General features: G+C 38.4%; 2 protein-coding genes across 6 annotated transcripts in view; one reads left to right on the forward strand and one right to left on the reverse strand.

Annotated features, from left to right (window-relative positions):
• LOC139948592 (partitioning defective 3 homolog) overlaps positions 1–7114 on the reverse strand; it is a 91674-nt gene extending 84560 nt beyond the window's left edge. For 3 of the 5 annotated variants that reach the window (XM_071946768.1, XM_071946769.1, XM_071946765.1), the window contains exons 1-2: positions 4023–4187; positions 3364–3750 (exon numbers count right to left, since the gene is read on the reverse strand). In XM_071946768.1, the coding sequence (XP_071802869.1) occupies positions 3364–3483 (120 nt within the window). In that variant the 5' untranslated portion in view covers positions 3484–3750; positions 4023–4187. Of the gene's footprint in view, positions 1–3363; positions 3751–4022; positions 4208–6971 lie in introns of those variants that run through there. The other 2 variants (XM_071946767.1, XM_071946766.1) reach the window with 2 other exon arrangements.
• Positions 7115–8713: 1599 nt separating this feature from the next.
• Positions 8714–17200, forward strand: LOC139948726 (potassium/sodium hyperpolarization-activated cyclic nucleotide-gated channel 4-like). Its single transcript, XM_071947011.1, has 11 exons — positions 8714–8993; positions 9491–9686; positions 10137–10326; positions 10465–10622; positions 11516–11591; positions 11727–11876; positions 12730–12948; positions 13843–13989; positions 14976–15216; positions 15828–15923; positions 16936–17200. Exons 1-11 carry the CDS (start codon positions 8942–8944, stop codon positions 17058–17060), a joined length of 1650 nt encoding a protein of 549 aa, XP_071803112.1. The 5' UTR covers positions 8714–8941; the 3' UTR covers positions 17061–17200.
• Positions 17201–17375: the final 175 nt, after the last annotated feature.

Below are 17375 nucleotides of genomic sequence, written 5' to 3' on the forward strand. Positions count from 1 at the left end.
AGGAATGCAATTTATGGTAAACCAACAATGACTGTTTTTTAGTGTTCACTACACTAGTTCAGATTTATGTACACTCGAGCCTACACAATTATGTGTAGTGCCACATGTACAGTTGCTGTACAATGGACCATCGACTAACAAGCTCTGCATACTTTGTAGTGAACACCAATAATGACCTCACATAACCTTGGTGACTTTGTTTACAAAAATTCCTAAGAATAATTCTTTATGTTTACATTTCTTTGTTGTCGATGTTCTGAGACAAACTGTAAAAGTGTGGGAAAAAACACAGTTGATGCAGAATGCTGTTTAGTCTGGAACAAGCATTTACCCCAACCAACCATGGTTTAAGATTTTGAACAATTCAAAACAAGGAATGTCTACTTTTCTTTCATTCAAGTATTCACACTTGCTTGCAGCCTGTTTGGTTTTAAGTAAAATCTTTCACAACTAATAATATCTGCACAGTCCTTTGGTTTAATTGAATGATTAGTTTCCAAATTCTGGGCCCAATTTTGTAGAGCTGCTTTAAATGTCCCTGCTTAGCAATATTGAGTAGGATGCCAGTCAAAAAATTGTACATATGTGACATTGTACTTTGGCTGGTAACCTTGTTCTAGTTAGCATCATTTTGTTTTGCTTAGCTTCAAGTATGCTTTCAGCAGCTCTATAAAAAAGGGCCCTGTGCCAATTTCATAGAGCTGCTAGCACAAAAAGTACAACTTGTGACTGGTATACTGCTGGTATACTGCTCATTTCTGCTTAGCAGACAACTGTTCAGCAATATTATCTGCTTTAAAAACAGCTCTATTAAATTAGGCCCTGGTTTTACCATGTTGGATATGTTCTAGCAGTGAAAACCTGGTACAACTAGCCTATTTGTACATTATTTACCTTAAGTTTCTATAACATGTACATACTCAGAAATAACAGGAAAGCTAAAAAATTACCTAAATGCTTGACGGTGTTTGTGCATCCAGCAGACAGGATTTAATAAAATTCTTATTCCTGCCGAGAGCTATTTCATGAAGAGAGATTTCTCCAAAGTTAATCCTTCCACTGAACTGTGAACACTGCTCAAGCAGAACCTACTCCTTATTATTTTTGTGTTCCCAACTAAAAAAATATCAGACACATGTGTTACATGTACCATGCAAAATGTAATTAAAAAGTACACCAATGGTGGAGGTTGTACTCATTTGGTTTATTAAGTTGAAGCTCAATAGTGCATAAAATGACACCAGTGGATTTAGCAGGGCCCAATTTCATGGCTCTGCTTACCGTTCAATTCTGCGCTTGTGATCGTCATTCTTCGCTTACAGGGCGAGCGCCAAGTTTCATGCCAGCTTGGTATATGAGTTAAGAATGCCTAGTAATAATGTGGACTACGCACGCAAAGGCAAAAATTGAAGCAAACTCGCGAAATACGCTTCAATGCAGAATTCCCTGCTTCTGTAAGAGCTTGCCTCAACTTCATGGATCTGCTTACTGGAAGCACAGAATCGGCACTTACGGAAGCAGGGAATTCTGTGCTTACTGCAAGCGTATTTCATGGGTTAGCGATGAATTTTGGCTTCTGCGCGTGCGTACTCAACGTTACTAGGCATTCTACTATTGCCCGTAAGCGGGGAATCGTGATCGTAAGCGCGGAATTCGGCGGTAAGTAGAGCCATGAAATTGGGCCCAGATTGTTTGCTTACACCACGGCCCGGTGAGCAGAGCCATGAAATTAGGACCAGATGTGGGAAAAGAAAATGTACTAAGGCTGTTCAACGTACTGTAGGCCTATGTTACTACAATAGGAAATTTCCCTTTCAGAGTAAAATTTTCTGCCAAATTGTAAGCCAATCGCTGTTAAATTTGAGTGAAATTGGCTCCAGATTAAGGAATAATGTAGACTTTGCTTGTTAATAGATCCACTTAGCCTGATGTCACAAGGGAGTTATAGTCTAGTCTGAATGTGGAAACAAACAACCTCTGTTCTAATCAACCATACTCACAGCTTAACTTTGACCCCTGGTCAATGCATAATTGACTCACATCAACTTGTTGGTCTGTACAATTTCTTGTTAACTTTTGTTTGCAGTATAAAAACTAATGAGAAAACTTTGTCATTAGGTTGGCAAAGAAATGAAGACTAGACCTATTGGGCCCTACACACTCATAGGTTCGTTAACGTTTTTATAGTCCAAATGCTCTCTAAAACGCAACTGTGAAACCTTCAGGACCAACTTGGTTCCAACTCCCAACCATATTGCGCTCTGAATTTTTGTATTATAAGCTAGAATTTAAAAAAAATCAGATTTTATTTCATTGACAAATAAAGTCTTTGATTGAGCTATTTTTGTTTTTCATACGTGTGTATGTGCAAAGCCATGACTAGCACAGTCTACTGAAAGTTACAGGGTAGGTTACAACTTTAAATAGAGTATCTTTTGAACTTTTGTAGACAGTCCTAGGGGCTTGCTGAATCTCCAAAATTTGACAAAACATTTTAGGAATTCCGGATGGAAATTGGAAACAGTTACTGCAAAATTGACTCAGTCACCAAATGACTTCACAGTATTAAGGTCAATCCAGATTACTATGAGGTTCATTCCGCTATCGCTTCGTTGAGACGACAGAACGAACCTCTCATAATCATAGTTCTAGGAGTAAATCCAGAGGATATTAATAGCTGTAGAAACAATTCATGTAATTTCACCAAAACCATTGTTGGCCAGTTACTTATTCATTTGACCTGTGATCTCTCAATTACCATAACTTGTATCCAGTCAATCTTCCGAGTCACCTTTAACCTTTCAATCCCAGACATGGGATGGATTTAATGGAGGAGATTATTGTCGCAAATACCCCAGGTAAAAGTTCAATGCCCAATAAAATATTCTTCATACCTCAGTAGCAAGGTATTTGGTGGTCTTGCTTAATTTACCTCCATGATTAGGTACATGTAGGGGCAATTTTTACCCGCCAAAATGCTTTTGAGGAAACCATGACTTGAGAAAACTAACTTTGTATTCCGAGGTTGCAGAACTGTGGTATAAATTTGGGTAGCTATATTTGTTGGGGACTGGGTAATAGTATACTATATTACTAAAATAATAGTGGTTGTGGATACTCTTCCAGAACTCCAAGGTTTGCTCGCCTATCGTTTCTACGAACATGGAAATGACAACGGATGTTGGGAGTAGGGACTGAGGGTAACTTGGTGGAATTCAATAATTATATGACAAGCTCTTTTCTTTCCAATTTGATCAAATGATGAGGATACTCAAAATAGTGATTGTAAGTTTATAAAAAATATTGTATTGGGTGTGGTTTACAGGAAAACTATGATAATTAATTGAAAACTACTTGACTTACCCTGCCTGTTGCTTTTCGGTATCTTTGTACCGATTTGTCCATCAATTCAGTCACAGTAATGTCTCCACTCCCACACGGAACCACCACTCGCACCGCTCCAAAACTTACTGTCACCTTCATCTTCGGGAAAACTATCTCAACACATTCACAAAAAGTCTTGATGTTTCATCAGTTGAAATGTTTAATCTGCTGCATAGTTTCAGTTAAAACAATAAACTTGATTTTTAATGTCCCACGATGGAATGTTTGATCATGGTTTGATGAACGAAGCTGGTGGGTTGTTCAGGCGTTCTTTACCGTTGAGTCACACACACAGGTTACTCCTGTTTCACGGACAATTTAAGTCCTTGTACCCGGTCCAGCCAGTTTCACAATCAGTCGGTGTGTCTACCAAGAAAAATACGAAATAAATCACTCAATTTGCAGACAAATTATTAAAGACGTGTTTCTGTGAAGAGCTCAACACATGTTTACATTGGATGGTCAAACAATTAAGCACGGCCATTCATTCAAAGAATCAGAATTCGCAGGTTGAAAAAACGGATTCCTAAAAACATTCATTGCGTCAATGAGCTTAACAGTCGGTGTGTAGTGTTGTATTTTTTTAGCCAACACAAAAATCACATCTTCGTTCACACACATATGCACGTCAAACTCACCAGAATTCTGACTGAAACACTTCGACTCTATCCTCCATCTTATTCCAAAATGTTACAAAGATCCATATGAAGAGGAAATCAGTAACTGCAAATCCCAAAGTAGGTTAAAAGAGTGGTAAATGTGGCTAGGTAACGAACCCTTCTGCGAGGAAACCAAACTTCCGACATCCATTCGTCAGTTGTGGTTAAACGGATTATACCATTTTATAAGTAGGGGTTAATTGTACCACCTGTCGTAAACAGAGTAGTGCAGGTAAAATTCAAAGAACTTTTAACAAACAGCACACACAAAAATATATTTTACAACCTCTTTAAATGACGCAGATAATAATAAAAAGGTAAAATATAGGTTATAATAACATCACTGCAGCTTGTTTAGAGTTAAAAGTGACGCTCAAAATGCTCAAATCAAGTGATGCGAAGACGCGGAAAAATACTTTACCACATGTTTTTTGAGATCGTCCAAGTTGAGGCTTCGTGTGTAAAGCTGATAGAGGGCGTTTTTACCAAGTTTTGGCTCCTTGTTAGATGGAACGGGAGCATAAAGTGGTGCTTTTTCCCCGTTAAACTTTGAGAAGGTTTACGAAAGACAAAGCAAGACTTTCATACCTAAAATGATCATGACAGTAAAGGCAGTCGCTGCACAATTAACCTCCGTTTCTTTTCGAATTTAAAAACCCCTTCCACCCAAAAGTGTGAATGCTAAAAGTATCGTCTGCTGAACTTTTCGCCTCCATAGAGCGGACAGATTCACGTTCCCGCCAAATAAACACAAATTAAGCACAACCACGAAGTTTTTATGAACTGGCGACAGACAGTGAGCAGCTACGACTCCAAACTAAGTTCCTCAACGGTGACACCATGACTAAACTAAAAATTGCCGCTGATGGAGGAAAACTTGTCACGACTCTCCATCTTGACCCATCATCTTCACGCTCATCAACCAGCACAATCTTCCGCTTCGGGGGATGTTACACAAAGGTTACTGGATAGTACCTCTGATGACAATCATTTGTTTTCAAAGTGTGTTCCACGGTATGAAGATAAGCGAAGATTATCCCCAAGCGTTAAATGACAATCCGGGGGTCCGTGACCGCCCATTATCGTCACCATTTTGCCAACGACTATGGCTGCCAGTGATATCGGAGGCTGGTACACTCTCGCAACCAGCAATGCGTTTAGATTCAAATGAAAGAAACAATACATTATGACCATCTCGGTGGACCAACTACTTTCGTTTTAAAAGTTTTCCCTTGTAAACAGTTTGCTTTCAGAGGTTGTATTAGTAAATCAATCCATGTTTTGCCTTGATTCTTAAAAATATTAGGCCATGGAGGAAGAAATGATAAGGCCTAATAAACATCAGGTTATTGTTTAAAGATTTTAATCACAAACACATGATGATGAATTCGATAAAATAAAATTATTTCTAAGCGTTTAGAATGGATTTGTGTCGGGTGTAAGCATGGAGCAATAAAGCCGGTGTGGGCGTAGCCTGAACCTCTGACGTCACACCTCGAGGGTAAATACAGGGGCCTAGTCTATAGTGTGTGTGGGTAGTGATGTAAGCATCATGGCACACCGAACAAAAAAATACAGCCAGCGGACCAAGGCGTAAGAAGGTATGGTAACGAGCTACTATCTTAAGACGTTCCAAGTCGTTACTCTCAACATGGAGCAATCTAGTTTATTGCTCCATGCTCTCAAGTACATGCTTCATTTACTCTGGTATGATGACAAAAACCAATTCAACCACTGATTAGATAATCGCCCAGAAAACAACTCCCTTTTTAAAACAATTAACAAACCCATCGAAGCAGATACAATAGCTGATAATCAAAAGTCTTTTTACACGTCAATAAACTGAGTTAAATTAAACTAAACAACAACAGGTGTTTTGTCACATGACAACAGGTGGGTAGAGTCCCTGCTATGTTAACAACATGAGCCGTGTCCGTCAAAAGTTACATCCGTTTATTTGGAAGCACAGTTGAATCATGGTTGAATCTGTCTGAAATCACGTAGTGGAATGAAAATGATGGCAAACCAACTAAATTAACCAAGAAAATTTGTCGGGAATTGATATCTAAAACCACTCGTGCCTCTGGCCGCAGCAAATCAAGGTTTTCTACCTCCATGGTTTTAGGGACGTCTGGAATTAAGTGTAACCATTTTGCTAACCTTTTGCTCGAGGATATTTCTACACGACCTTACAAGGTTCAAGGAAAACACCAGACCTATCGTCAAATCGTCATCATCATCAGATTTACCGAGGAAGGGTAATGGGTTTGACAGAGTTGTTTCGGGGGTGGGTGATGGGGCCGTAACGCCCCGAGCGAGGCACCGACAGGGCACGGCGGAGTGCCGGCCGGCACAGAGATGGGATCGGTCGGTGCTCTGTGGGTGCTATAATGAACAGACTGGAAACTAGTTTACTCTGGACCTTTGCCAGTCATGAAATCATAATAACACCCCTCTCGACCCTTTTAGCGTGTCACGTGGTGGAAATAACCAAATCCTTGCATGCTGCATATGAAATTATAACTAACAGTTTACCGTGTCATCATAACATAGGCCTACACTCAATATTATAATACCATGGAGCAATGATAATACACACAATATGGACATAGGTACAAAACCATTGCGTTTGTTTTTCTGTATCGGAAGCTTAAAAGAACAAATAAAGTGTTGCCTAAATAATTAGGAATTATGAAAACCTTTCACTTTGAAAAAATAGCATCTACAGGCCGGCAACAGGCTTATACATACGTATACTTATATTGTTGTAAATGTGAGCAAAAACTGTGTTTTCCACAATATCCGTAGCCTTGCTCAAGGCAGTCGAACTATTCACTCCGAAAAAAAAAAACCTTTGCAAAACAATAAACTTCAAGGCAGCGGTGCAAGTATGTGTAATTAGTATAATACAAAAGTAAGTTTCATTACCTTGTACAATGAAACGTAGACCCTCTTCTTCTCCTTTACTTCAGTTGTTCCAGTTGAAGGATCGTTCGTCACTTTGTCTTGTTTTCAATTCACTAATCAATAGTGAGCAAGACGCATTCACCACCAAGCAATGATGCTATAAACTACTACCATGAAGCTTACTTCTAAAGCTATACCCACATCCTTTGCCAATCTTCTGAAATTAACACAACTATCCACTGGGACTTCAAAACCCTCAAGGACTTAGTTGGTGACCACTTTCACCCAGAGATATCTGATTGGTTAAAGTAACTGCTGACGTCAGAGATAAACAGATGATTAGGCCACGCCTACTGCTAGCTGTAGTCACTGTGTGGAGTTCCCGTTACAGACTGGGAATACTAGGAATTGCTAATGAGCTCCTAACGCCTTGCTATCTGGTTAAGTGATTTAGATGCTTCCGGATAGCTCTTTAAAACCGATAAGGAACTTGTCCTTACTCTATGGTCTGAGCGATGTGTTTATAACATTAAACTTGGGAGTTATACACACAACTTTACAACAACCCATGAACTGAGTTTTCTGAAATAAATATTAATAAAAAAAAAAACATTTTTACCCGTGCTTCGATGTGTGTTTCATTCTGTGTTAGCACATTGCGTACTCAGTACTTTCCCGATTCCTGTGAAAAAAATATTACAGGCATATTACCAAGGTGGGATTCGAACCCACGACCCTTGCAATTCTAGAGCAGTGTCAAACCAACTAGAATATCGAGATTGCCCGGTAGTAGAGGCAGTTCGAGGTTGCCCAGTAGCTGTAGAGGCTGTTTGAATCCTATGTTTTGGCAGGTTTTTTTCTGTGTATACATGCAAAGGAAATTACGATTACATCACGAAGCATCACGAACCAAGGATGTCAGACTCAGACCGTGGATGTGTAAAAACCTTCACGGTCACCTTTACGGTCAGACCGTGGTAGTGTTCACCTTAAATCTCGTCTATTAATATTGACCAGATGGAGTTCTACCTCATTATATGGACTGACTCGATGACTGACTTTCGAAAATAATCGGTAATTTTACATAAATAAATAGCGTGCAATCAGATTACTAAATCAAATTTCAAGGGTCGTTCGTTCTATGGCTGTGTTTTCGGGTGAAGATAAGCTTTCTACCGTGTTTAATCCAATCATGGTGGTATAGATTTCTACCCCCAACATGTTCTACTCCATGCTCCAGGCTATGAACCCACAAACGAGATAAGTAGAGAGTAAAGGTGCTGTAGTGTATTGTTGAAGCGAAGTTCGGAAAGGCATTGCGCTGTCGAGAGCTTAAATTCCTCCTTCGTCCGTGGTTTATTAAGGACATGTAACAACAATCAATTAACAAAATCCATTCAAATTTTATTCGTTTATCGTGCGTTAAAATGAACATAACTCGAAAAAAAACCTGTTTGACCATAACCCTTCTTCAAGAGATTTCAATTAAATGTCATATTTTTGTCTCGTCAAAATGCCGGTTTTGGACGCATGCCGGCATGTGACATAAGCATTACCGCTTGCTAACTTGAATTTCAATTTCAACAAATGTTTTCAGTCATTTTATGTTAACAGTCCAAGGTTATTCCCAAAATCTTTAGAAAAACGCGCCTCAGTCTTTACCATTATGACGTCATTAATATGCATGTCGTCATGAATGGTATTTCATTGACGCGCGTCTGAGTTGGTAGCAACGCGCGATTGCGTGAATGTTCGTTTACTTTGTTTGTCGACATAAAGTCTGTGCGTTGCGTAGTTTATAAGGTGTTTGTGTGTGCACTGCGGCTACAATTCTTCTGGGTCACACTGCTGGTGCGGGCGGCAGTGGTTTTCCCGTCCAAACAAGGCATCATTTATGGTTAACTTCTAGATTTTTTGACTCAAACCTTCCATAATGGGAGCAAGTGATTTGAAGTAACTTTGATCTGAGGTAACATTTATTCCGATTCACGATGGCGGAGGAATTGAAGGCAGTCAATGTGATATCGGACAGACAATCAGCGGGTTAGTTATTGAGGAATATTTATCTGGAAATTTATATCAGAAAGATTTTGTAATGAAATTATTTGGGGTTGAACTAAGAGAAAAATTACCAGAGCGAGATTTGAACTAACGCGCTTTTAAATTTCCCGCCGGCGGTCTACCAACTGAGCTATCTACGCCTATGTTGGCGGTCTCCCTGTTTTGCCAATATATTTGGAAATGCAAAAAAAAAAAAAAAAAAAAATACTCATGTACCTATTTACTTATCTGGCTGGTCTCATCTGTCAGTCTGTTTTTGTCTAGTCTGTCCCAGGGTAAATTTAAAAAAAAACACACTATGCTTCAAATTTTCCCTTCATGTTGGTAGTTAGCCATGTTTTAATTGTGTTTCAATTGATGATGTAGAATGTATACTGCTTGAATTGCATTTGATGCTTTTGTTTGTTGTTGCCAATATTGGAATAAATGTCTTAACAGTAAACTTATTTTCCACTATTAAAATCCTTGATATGACTCAGGTCTTGCGACTGACGTCCTGGCCGCTATGGGAGTCAAGATGAAACCCATGAACAAACCCCGTAAATGGACTTTATTTCGTGCCTCAAACCAAGAATTTGTCAAGAGAATTTACCGTAGCGAGAAAGCACTCAAAGATGAGCAACTTCGGCAGCAGAAAGTCCGCTATTTTGTCATTCATCCACTCAGCATTTTTCGGTTCGTAAATAGTATTGTTGGTGTAGTTGTTGATTATGTTGTTGTTATTGTTGTTATTGTTGTTATTGTTGTTGTTGTTGTTGTTGTAGTTGTAGTAAAAACCATTAAAATACCTTCTCTTCATTCAAGGAACTGTAACAAACATACAGGGCCCAATTTCATAAAGTAAGCACAAAAACATGCTAAGCACAGACAAACTATCGCTTAGCAGAAACTGGTTACAAGACAAAAAATCCATAAAGTTTGCATTCTTGTGACTGGTGCCCCACCCATTTTGTGTTTAGCAGCTACACATTAAACTCACACAGTCTGAAAATAATGATGGTAGAGAAAGCTTGCTGTGGCGCTGTAGTTTTTGAGAAATGAGTAAAACAAGCCACAACAATTATTGTAAGCATGTATAACATTATTTTCGTGACATTAATGACTACAATCCATTTGTTATTTCAGTTGGTGTTGGGACATGTGGATGGTTCTATTGATGTGCATCACATTGATTATTCTACCGATCAATATCGCTTTCTACAGTGATCAATTCTCAGCATCTTGGACCGTAGCAAACTGCTTCACGGACAGTTTCTTCATGATTGATATTTGTCTCAATTTCTTTACTGGAATTATCGATCATAAGAACGAACGGGTATGTAGGCTTGGTGTAGAAAAAAAACATTAATTAGAAGAAAAAAAATAACAATAATCATCATCATCATCATCATCATCATTACTATCATAGTTCAATCAAATGTAACTTGTTGTTTTTGTTTGTTGTCTACTCAAGGTGATCATAGTACGAAGACAAATCGCTGGCAATTATTTAAAATCTTGGCTCCTTCCTGATTTGATCTCATCGTTTCCATTTGATTACATCTACATCTTCATAAATGGTACTGAGGGATATACATCAGACTCCACTGCACTAACACTCCGCGTATTCCGGTAGGTTACGCTTGTTACCCTCCGTAAAGCCTGTAAGCACAAAACCCTGCTAAGCACAATCAAATCTTGCTTAGCAAAAACACCAGCCAACAATCCCAAAGTTTACATTGTTCCGATTGGTGCCCCACTCAATTTTGGCTTAGTGAAGAAATTTGTTAAGCAGCACACTTTCTGCTACAAAGAATTGAGCCATGTGCCTTATTTCAATATGCCTGAAAGCACAAAAAATGCTAAGCACAGGAAAATCTTTCAGCAGAAAATAACAGGTTAGCAGCCAGCATTCCATAAAGTTTTCATTGTTGCGACTGGTGCCAAACAAATTTCTGGCAGGGAAAATAATTTGATTAGCAGAACTTTCTGCCTAACAGCTTAATACAATTTGACCCTGGTGTAAAGATGATTATACCGTCATAACACCATCATTTCTGGCTTAGCAAACAAATTGCTAAGCAGTTTTTGCTGCTAAACAGCTTTATAAATTGGGCCCTGGTGGAGAGACAGTTATACCGTCATTATACAGTCATTTCTGGCTTAGCAAATAAATTGCTATAAGCAGTATTTTCTGCCTAACAGCTTTATACAACTTTGCCCTGGTGTAGAGACAGTTGTACTAAACCATATTTCACAGCATGCTGCTCTGTCCCTCTACCACCTCCTCTTGCCAAATTACAAACATTTTAAATTAATGATTAGAAGTGAATTTCTTTATCTCCTGAAGACAATCAGAGCATACTGATCGAAACATTGAGTCGTTAACTACCGGTTCTTTTCAGAACCAAGACTACTCAAAAAAGATTTACACATGGTGTTACTGCAAACCTCTCGTAGTTATACTTCCACCATGCGCTAAGTTTAAAATCCTACTTATAAGTTTCTTATTGTTGTCTTATTAGATTGGCCAAGATCTTAGGGATTTTAAGACTGCTGCGTCTTGCTCGACTCATGAGATATGTCAACAAACTCGAAGAGGTGAGTTAACATTGTGATGGATATTTCTAGCGTTTGATTTGTACAAAGGCATTGAGTGGCAGATTTGTATTATAATAATAATAATAACAATAACAATTTAAAAACTTTTAAAATCGATATCGTTCATCTTGTCAGATCTTCCATGTAGAAGGAGCAGTGATCCGGATAATCAACTTGAGTCTTGTCATGCTTGTTGTGATTCATTGGAATAGTTGTATTCAATTCTTCATCGCATTCGCTCAAGATTTCCCGCCGGACAGTTGGGTGACTCTTAGTGGTCTTGAGGTAAAAACTGAGCCCTTCGCTTGAAAATGAAGATTTTTAACAAAGTAATCGATTTTTAACAAAGTATTACAATCTTTTGGTTTTTGAAAACAAAAAACCCTTTTTAAGAATGTGCATGCAATAAAATAAACCTTGGATTCAGTATTTTGAACATATTTGAATTATATTCTTTTTTGGCAAGGTCTAACCACATTAGAAACATTTTAGCCTTCAAGAAAGTCTCTGCTAGGGTCGAAACGTCAGGCCATAAAACAATTTGCGCATTTATTTATACCGGTCCTTTTGGTTGGTAAGCAGTTGGCAAGATCTAATTCAATTTTTTTCACCTTAAAAGCAAAATGCATGAATAAGTAATACTTTTGTTTAATGATTTTTGGGGTTGAACAAAGAATTGACTAGAGTGGGATTCGAACCAACGACCTCCAGATTAACGTGCCGGCGCTCTACCAACTGAGCTATCTAGCCCTATATTGGCGGTGTCCCTATTTGGTCAATATCTTTGTTCGGGGGTACCAGTCAGAAGCCATACAAACGTCAACTGCCGTGTAGCCAGGGATCACACCCAAATTACGATACAACCTGGGAAGCGGCAGTCGGGGGATCACCTTAAGGGGATGCGACTTTTTGTTTCAGATATCAATATAAACCACAAGGGAAACTGACTGGGTAAATTTTGAAATGATTTTTGGGGTTGAACAAAGAATTGACTAGAGTGGGATTCGAACCAACGACCTCCGGATTAACGTGCCTGCGCTCTACCAACTGAGCTATCTAGCCCTATATTGGCAGTGTCCCTATTTTGTCAATATCTTTGTTTGGGGTTTATATTGATACTTTTGTTTAATATCTCCAGAATGCTGATAAATGGGATCAATATTCCTGGGCTTTCTTCACAGCCATTAGTCACATGCTTGGTATTGGATTTGGTCGTCATACACCACAAAACCTGATCGAGATGTGGGCTGCCACTATAAGTATCACGCTAGGGGCTTCGTTTTATGCCGGCTTTGTTGGCCAAATGGCCACTTTACTTCTATCTATAGGTGCATCAGGCAGAATCTACAATGAAAAGGTAACATTATTTTAGGAACACGTTGCCTTGGATCGGGCGAGATGGTCCATGAAAAGCAATTGAAGATTTTTTAAAAGTAGAATATAATGATTCACACAAACATGCCTCGAAAGTGCATGGTTTTCCTTATACTTTGCAATAAACTAACACGGTCGGCCATTTTATGGACTCAAAAACTTGACTGTACAAAATTGCGTGCCGTGTTAGTTCATGACATATAAGGAAAGCCATGCAATTTCTAGGCATATTTGTGTGGATTATTATATTCTACTTTTAACACATCTTTCTAACCACATACAAAGGGATTCAAACGCATTGCATTTTTTTTTTTTTACTGCGCCTTGAACACCCAGCAGGGTGAATATGTGCGCATTACAAGTCTTATTATTACGATTTATTATTAGTTTCTAAGTAAATTATGGCGTCGAAATCAAGCATCTTAAAGCACACAACTTTGTGTGACAAGAGTGTTTTTTCTTCCATTATTATCTCGCAACTTCGACGACCAATTAAGTTCAAATTTCACAGGTTTGTTATTTTGTGCATATGTTGGGATACACCAAGTAAGAAGACTGGTCTTTGACAATTTATACTGCAGCCAGTAGACCGTAGGGAAATTTGTATAACTCATTATGAATATTGACTTCTTAATTTTTGAAAAGCTAATAACCGTTCCAGATGTTGAAGGGTGAGTTTGACCAAAAAATGGTTTTCCCCATAACCCCCAATTAAAATTCTTTATCCCCAATATAAATTAAAAATCTATTAACAAATTACTTCAACAATTTTGTCAATGTTAATGTGCTAACACTGTAAAATTTGTGTGCACAAGCCTATGATGAAAGTGTTTTCTAACTAGAGATATTTGTTTTTACTATTAACTTATTTGCATAGATCAACCAAGTCAAGGAATATATGCGTTATCGCAAAATACCAGGGAAGACACAGAAGCGAATATTGGATTACTACGATCATCGTTACCAGCGGAAGTATTTTGATGAGGATGAGATTCTTCAGGAGCAGAATGATCCAATAAGAAGGGTGAGTAATGTCAATAAATTAGTCAATAATCAATAAACAGGATTTGAAACTTTGCATGGTGGACAGAGAGGTTTACGTGGTAACACCATGTGTAAATCACTTTTGAGTAGTGTTGGTTCTGAAAAGAACCAGTGGTTGACAACTCAAAGTTTCGATCAGTATAAACTGATCGTCTTCAGGAGAAGAAATAGTCAATAAATTACGGCAATCAATCGAATGAAGAATAACCACAAAAGCCAATTCCTATTCAAATATTTTTTGATTATGAATTTTCAAATGATACAGAAATCGTTTCAATGGTTTTTATAGCAGTTGATTGCAAAATTAAGATGATATAGAAGTTATGGGTTTGAACAAAGAAAAATTGACTGGAGCAGGACTTGAACCAACGACCTTTGGGTTAGCGTACCGGCGCTCTACCAACTGAGGTTTCTGACAAGCCATATGTTGACGGTCTCCCTATAAGTCAATATATTTGATCAGGGTGCCAGTCACAAGCCATACAACCGTTAACTGCCGTGTAACCGGGGATCACACCCAAGTTTTCGATACAACTTTGGAAGCGGCAGCCAGGGGATCACCTTAAGGGGATGCAACTTTTTATTTCAGATATCAAATAATAAACCACAACCCTTGAGGTTTATGATATAATAATACTTGGTTCTTATACAGCACTTTATCACACCCCTAAAGGGCTGTATCAAAGCCTACAGTAGTTTTCCTGCAAGGTTTGTGGAGCTACGTTTTCAAGTATAAGACCTACTTTAAAGCACCTATTGGATTACAAGGTGCTGTGGTGCAATATGCTGCCAATCAAACCAGGAACACCGAGGCGAACCCCTTCTCTTTTCAATAAGTGCAATTGGTTATTTTACGTGCAATACACAACACACGGGACCAACGGCTTTACATCCCGTCCGACTGGGACATAAAATTAACATATTTTCTTGGTTTGCCATAATTTAAATTTTTTTCTCCAAAAACAGGAGATCATACAACATAGTCTTCGCTCTCTCGTCAGCAAAGTAGAATTTCTCAACAAAGGAAGTCCGGACTACGTCATCGATGTCATCGAGAAACTAACATTTGAAGTCTACTTAAGAGGTGACACCATCATAAAGGCTGGTCGACAAGGCAACAGCATGTATTTCATTGAGCATGGAAATGTACAAATTGAAGTCGAAGGCCGGGTGGTTGGCAAACTTCAAGATGGAGACCATTTTGGTGGTGAGAATTTTTGATAAGAAGTTTGCAGAAATGTTTTATTTTTTTTCTATTTGGTCTTAGATTTGTTGTGTTGTTAACTATAATCCATTGACTGCTTTGCCAGGATTGTTTGTTATTTTCATATACAACATCATATTTTCATTTTAGTTGATTTAGTGTTGGTATTGTTTTGATCATTTTCGTACGTCCTCTTATTTTCTGTCTCTGTCTACATCCTTGGCTTATCAAATCTGCCTCCATACTTTTCCTTTTTATTGACTTTGGGTGCGCTCGATTAGCTTCCCTGGGTCGACTATGATCTGCACCCAGTACGTTTAAATAGCTTTGACAGCATATGCAGCCCTCACCCTGGTCAGCTTCAAGTGCCTTGCTTGTGAAAGAGGTCACTCTGGGCTGGCCCATAGTGCATGACGTCACCACGAGAGGGTGAGTGATCGTCCAATTAGCTTTTGTCAGGGGTTCACCCGACACAGGAAAGCTAATTGAACGCACCCTGTATAAACCTTACACCCCTCTGTTCGCTATTAAATTGTATATGGATCATTCTGTAATGCTGTGTTGTTGACAGTAGGGACATAAATGTGAATTGAATAATTGTGGATTTATTGCAGAGATTGCTTTGTTGATTGATGAACGTCGCGTTGCGTCCGTTGTAACAACAACTACCTGTGACATATACCGCCTCAGCAGAGAGAGCTTTAATCAAGGTACTTATCTAATAGATGTTCAATATTTATGTTTTGTTCACTTCCTTAATTGATTGTTACATTTTACTGTTTTTATAATGTTTAATATTTTTATCCCTCCTGTGAGTGGCGCTTGCGCTATTGGATGTTGAGTAAAAATATATAAAACTAAAATAAATAAAAAATTGTTCAATATGCATCGGGAATAAAGAACATTATTTGGTTTTACTCCAACACTGTATACTATACTGTGTAAGCACTGTATACTAGAGTTTCCCACGAGTTCTGTGAAAATCACAGGCATATAAATTAGGTGGGATTTGAACCCACAATCAATCTAGAGCAGATGTCTTACCAACTAGACTACCGAGATTGCATGGTAGCTAGAGGCAGTTTGAATCCTAGCGACAAGATCCCCAACGAGGCACTTTTCTAATACTATTGCATCGGGGATGAAGAACATTATTTGGTTTAACCCTAACACCGATGTCTGTTAGCACTGTATACTCAGTATTTTGTCAAGTTCTGTGAATAAAATCACAGGCATATTACTCGGTTGGGATTCAAACCCATGACCAACCCAGAGCAGATTTTTTACCAACTTATGATCATCATTTCAACCATTTAATTTCTAATAATAACCGTATTTATAACGCGCCTTTTGCCAAAGGATACAAAGCGCCAGGTATTATTACTGCAAGGAGTGGGGCGAATTTTGAGATATAAGACCTAATCCTAAGCACCATGTAAAGGTTTACAAGGTTCTGTAGCATAATATGCTGCCAATCCAGCCAGGAACATCAGGCTGAACCCCTTCTCTTTTCGATAAGTGCACTGGGTTCTTTTACGTGCGTTACACAACACATGGGACCAACGGCTTTACGTTTTAAAGGACATGAGTGTCACGGCTGGGGATTCGAACCCACATTCGGCTGATCAGAAAGACCAGAGTTTAAATTCGGTGCTCTTAACCGCTCGGCCACGACACTTATGTAAATCTTTTTTATTTTTTCCCCCTGTAAATTCTGATCAGTCTTAGAAGAGCATCCCGACATGCGAAGAATGATGGCAGATGTAGCCAAGGAACGACTGCAGAAGATTCTGCAAAGTAATTCTGAAGAAAGTACAGAAGACCTCTTTGAATCTGCTGAAGACTGAGGGTTATCAAGCAATCAAATTAATGTAATCAATGCAATCAAATCCAGGTAACCAATGCAATTATTAGGAATCAATAACTTAATAATAGGAATGAACTGCAAGAAAATATCCAATTTCAAAAAAAAAAAAAAAAATGGAAACATCATAAATTATAGAGAATCAATTCCAAGTGAATCAAGAAATAATTGAAAGAATTATCGGAATCAACATTTTTGAAAATCAATTCAACCCTGCAAGAACTGATCCGGATTAAAAAAAAAAAAAAAATGGAAACATAAACTATAAAGAATCATAAAAGTCTATTAAAGTGAATGA

Source organism: Asterias amurensis, chromosome 16, assembly GCF_032118995.1.
Source record: "Asterias amurensis chromosome 16, ASM3211899v1".
Lineage (NCBI taxonomy): Eukaryota > Metazoa > Echinodermata > Asteroidea > Forcipulatida > Asteriidae > Asterias > Asterias amurensis.

Excerpts from the sequence above, each read along its gene's own strand:
- LOC139948726 (XM_071947011.1), top strand. The coding sequence starts at position 8,942 with ATGGCGGAGGAATTGAAGGCAGTCAATGTGATATCGGACAGACAATCA. Across the intron at positions 10,327-10,464 it reads TCGATCATAAGAACGAACGG|GTGATCATAGTACGAAGACA; the intron begins GTATGTAGGCTT and ends TGTCTACTCAAG. Across the intron at positions 11,877-12,729 it reads TGACTCTTAGTGGTCTTGAG|AATGCTGATAAATGGGATCA; the intron begins GTAAAAACTGAG and ends TAATATCTCCAG.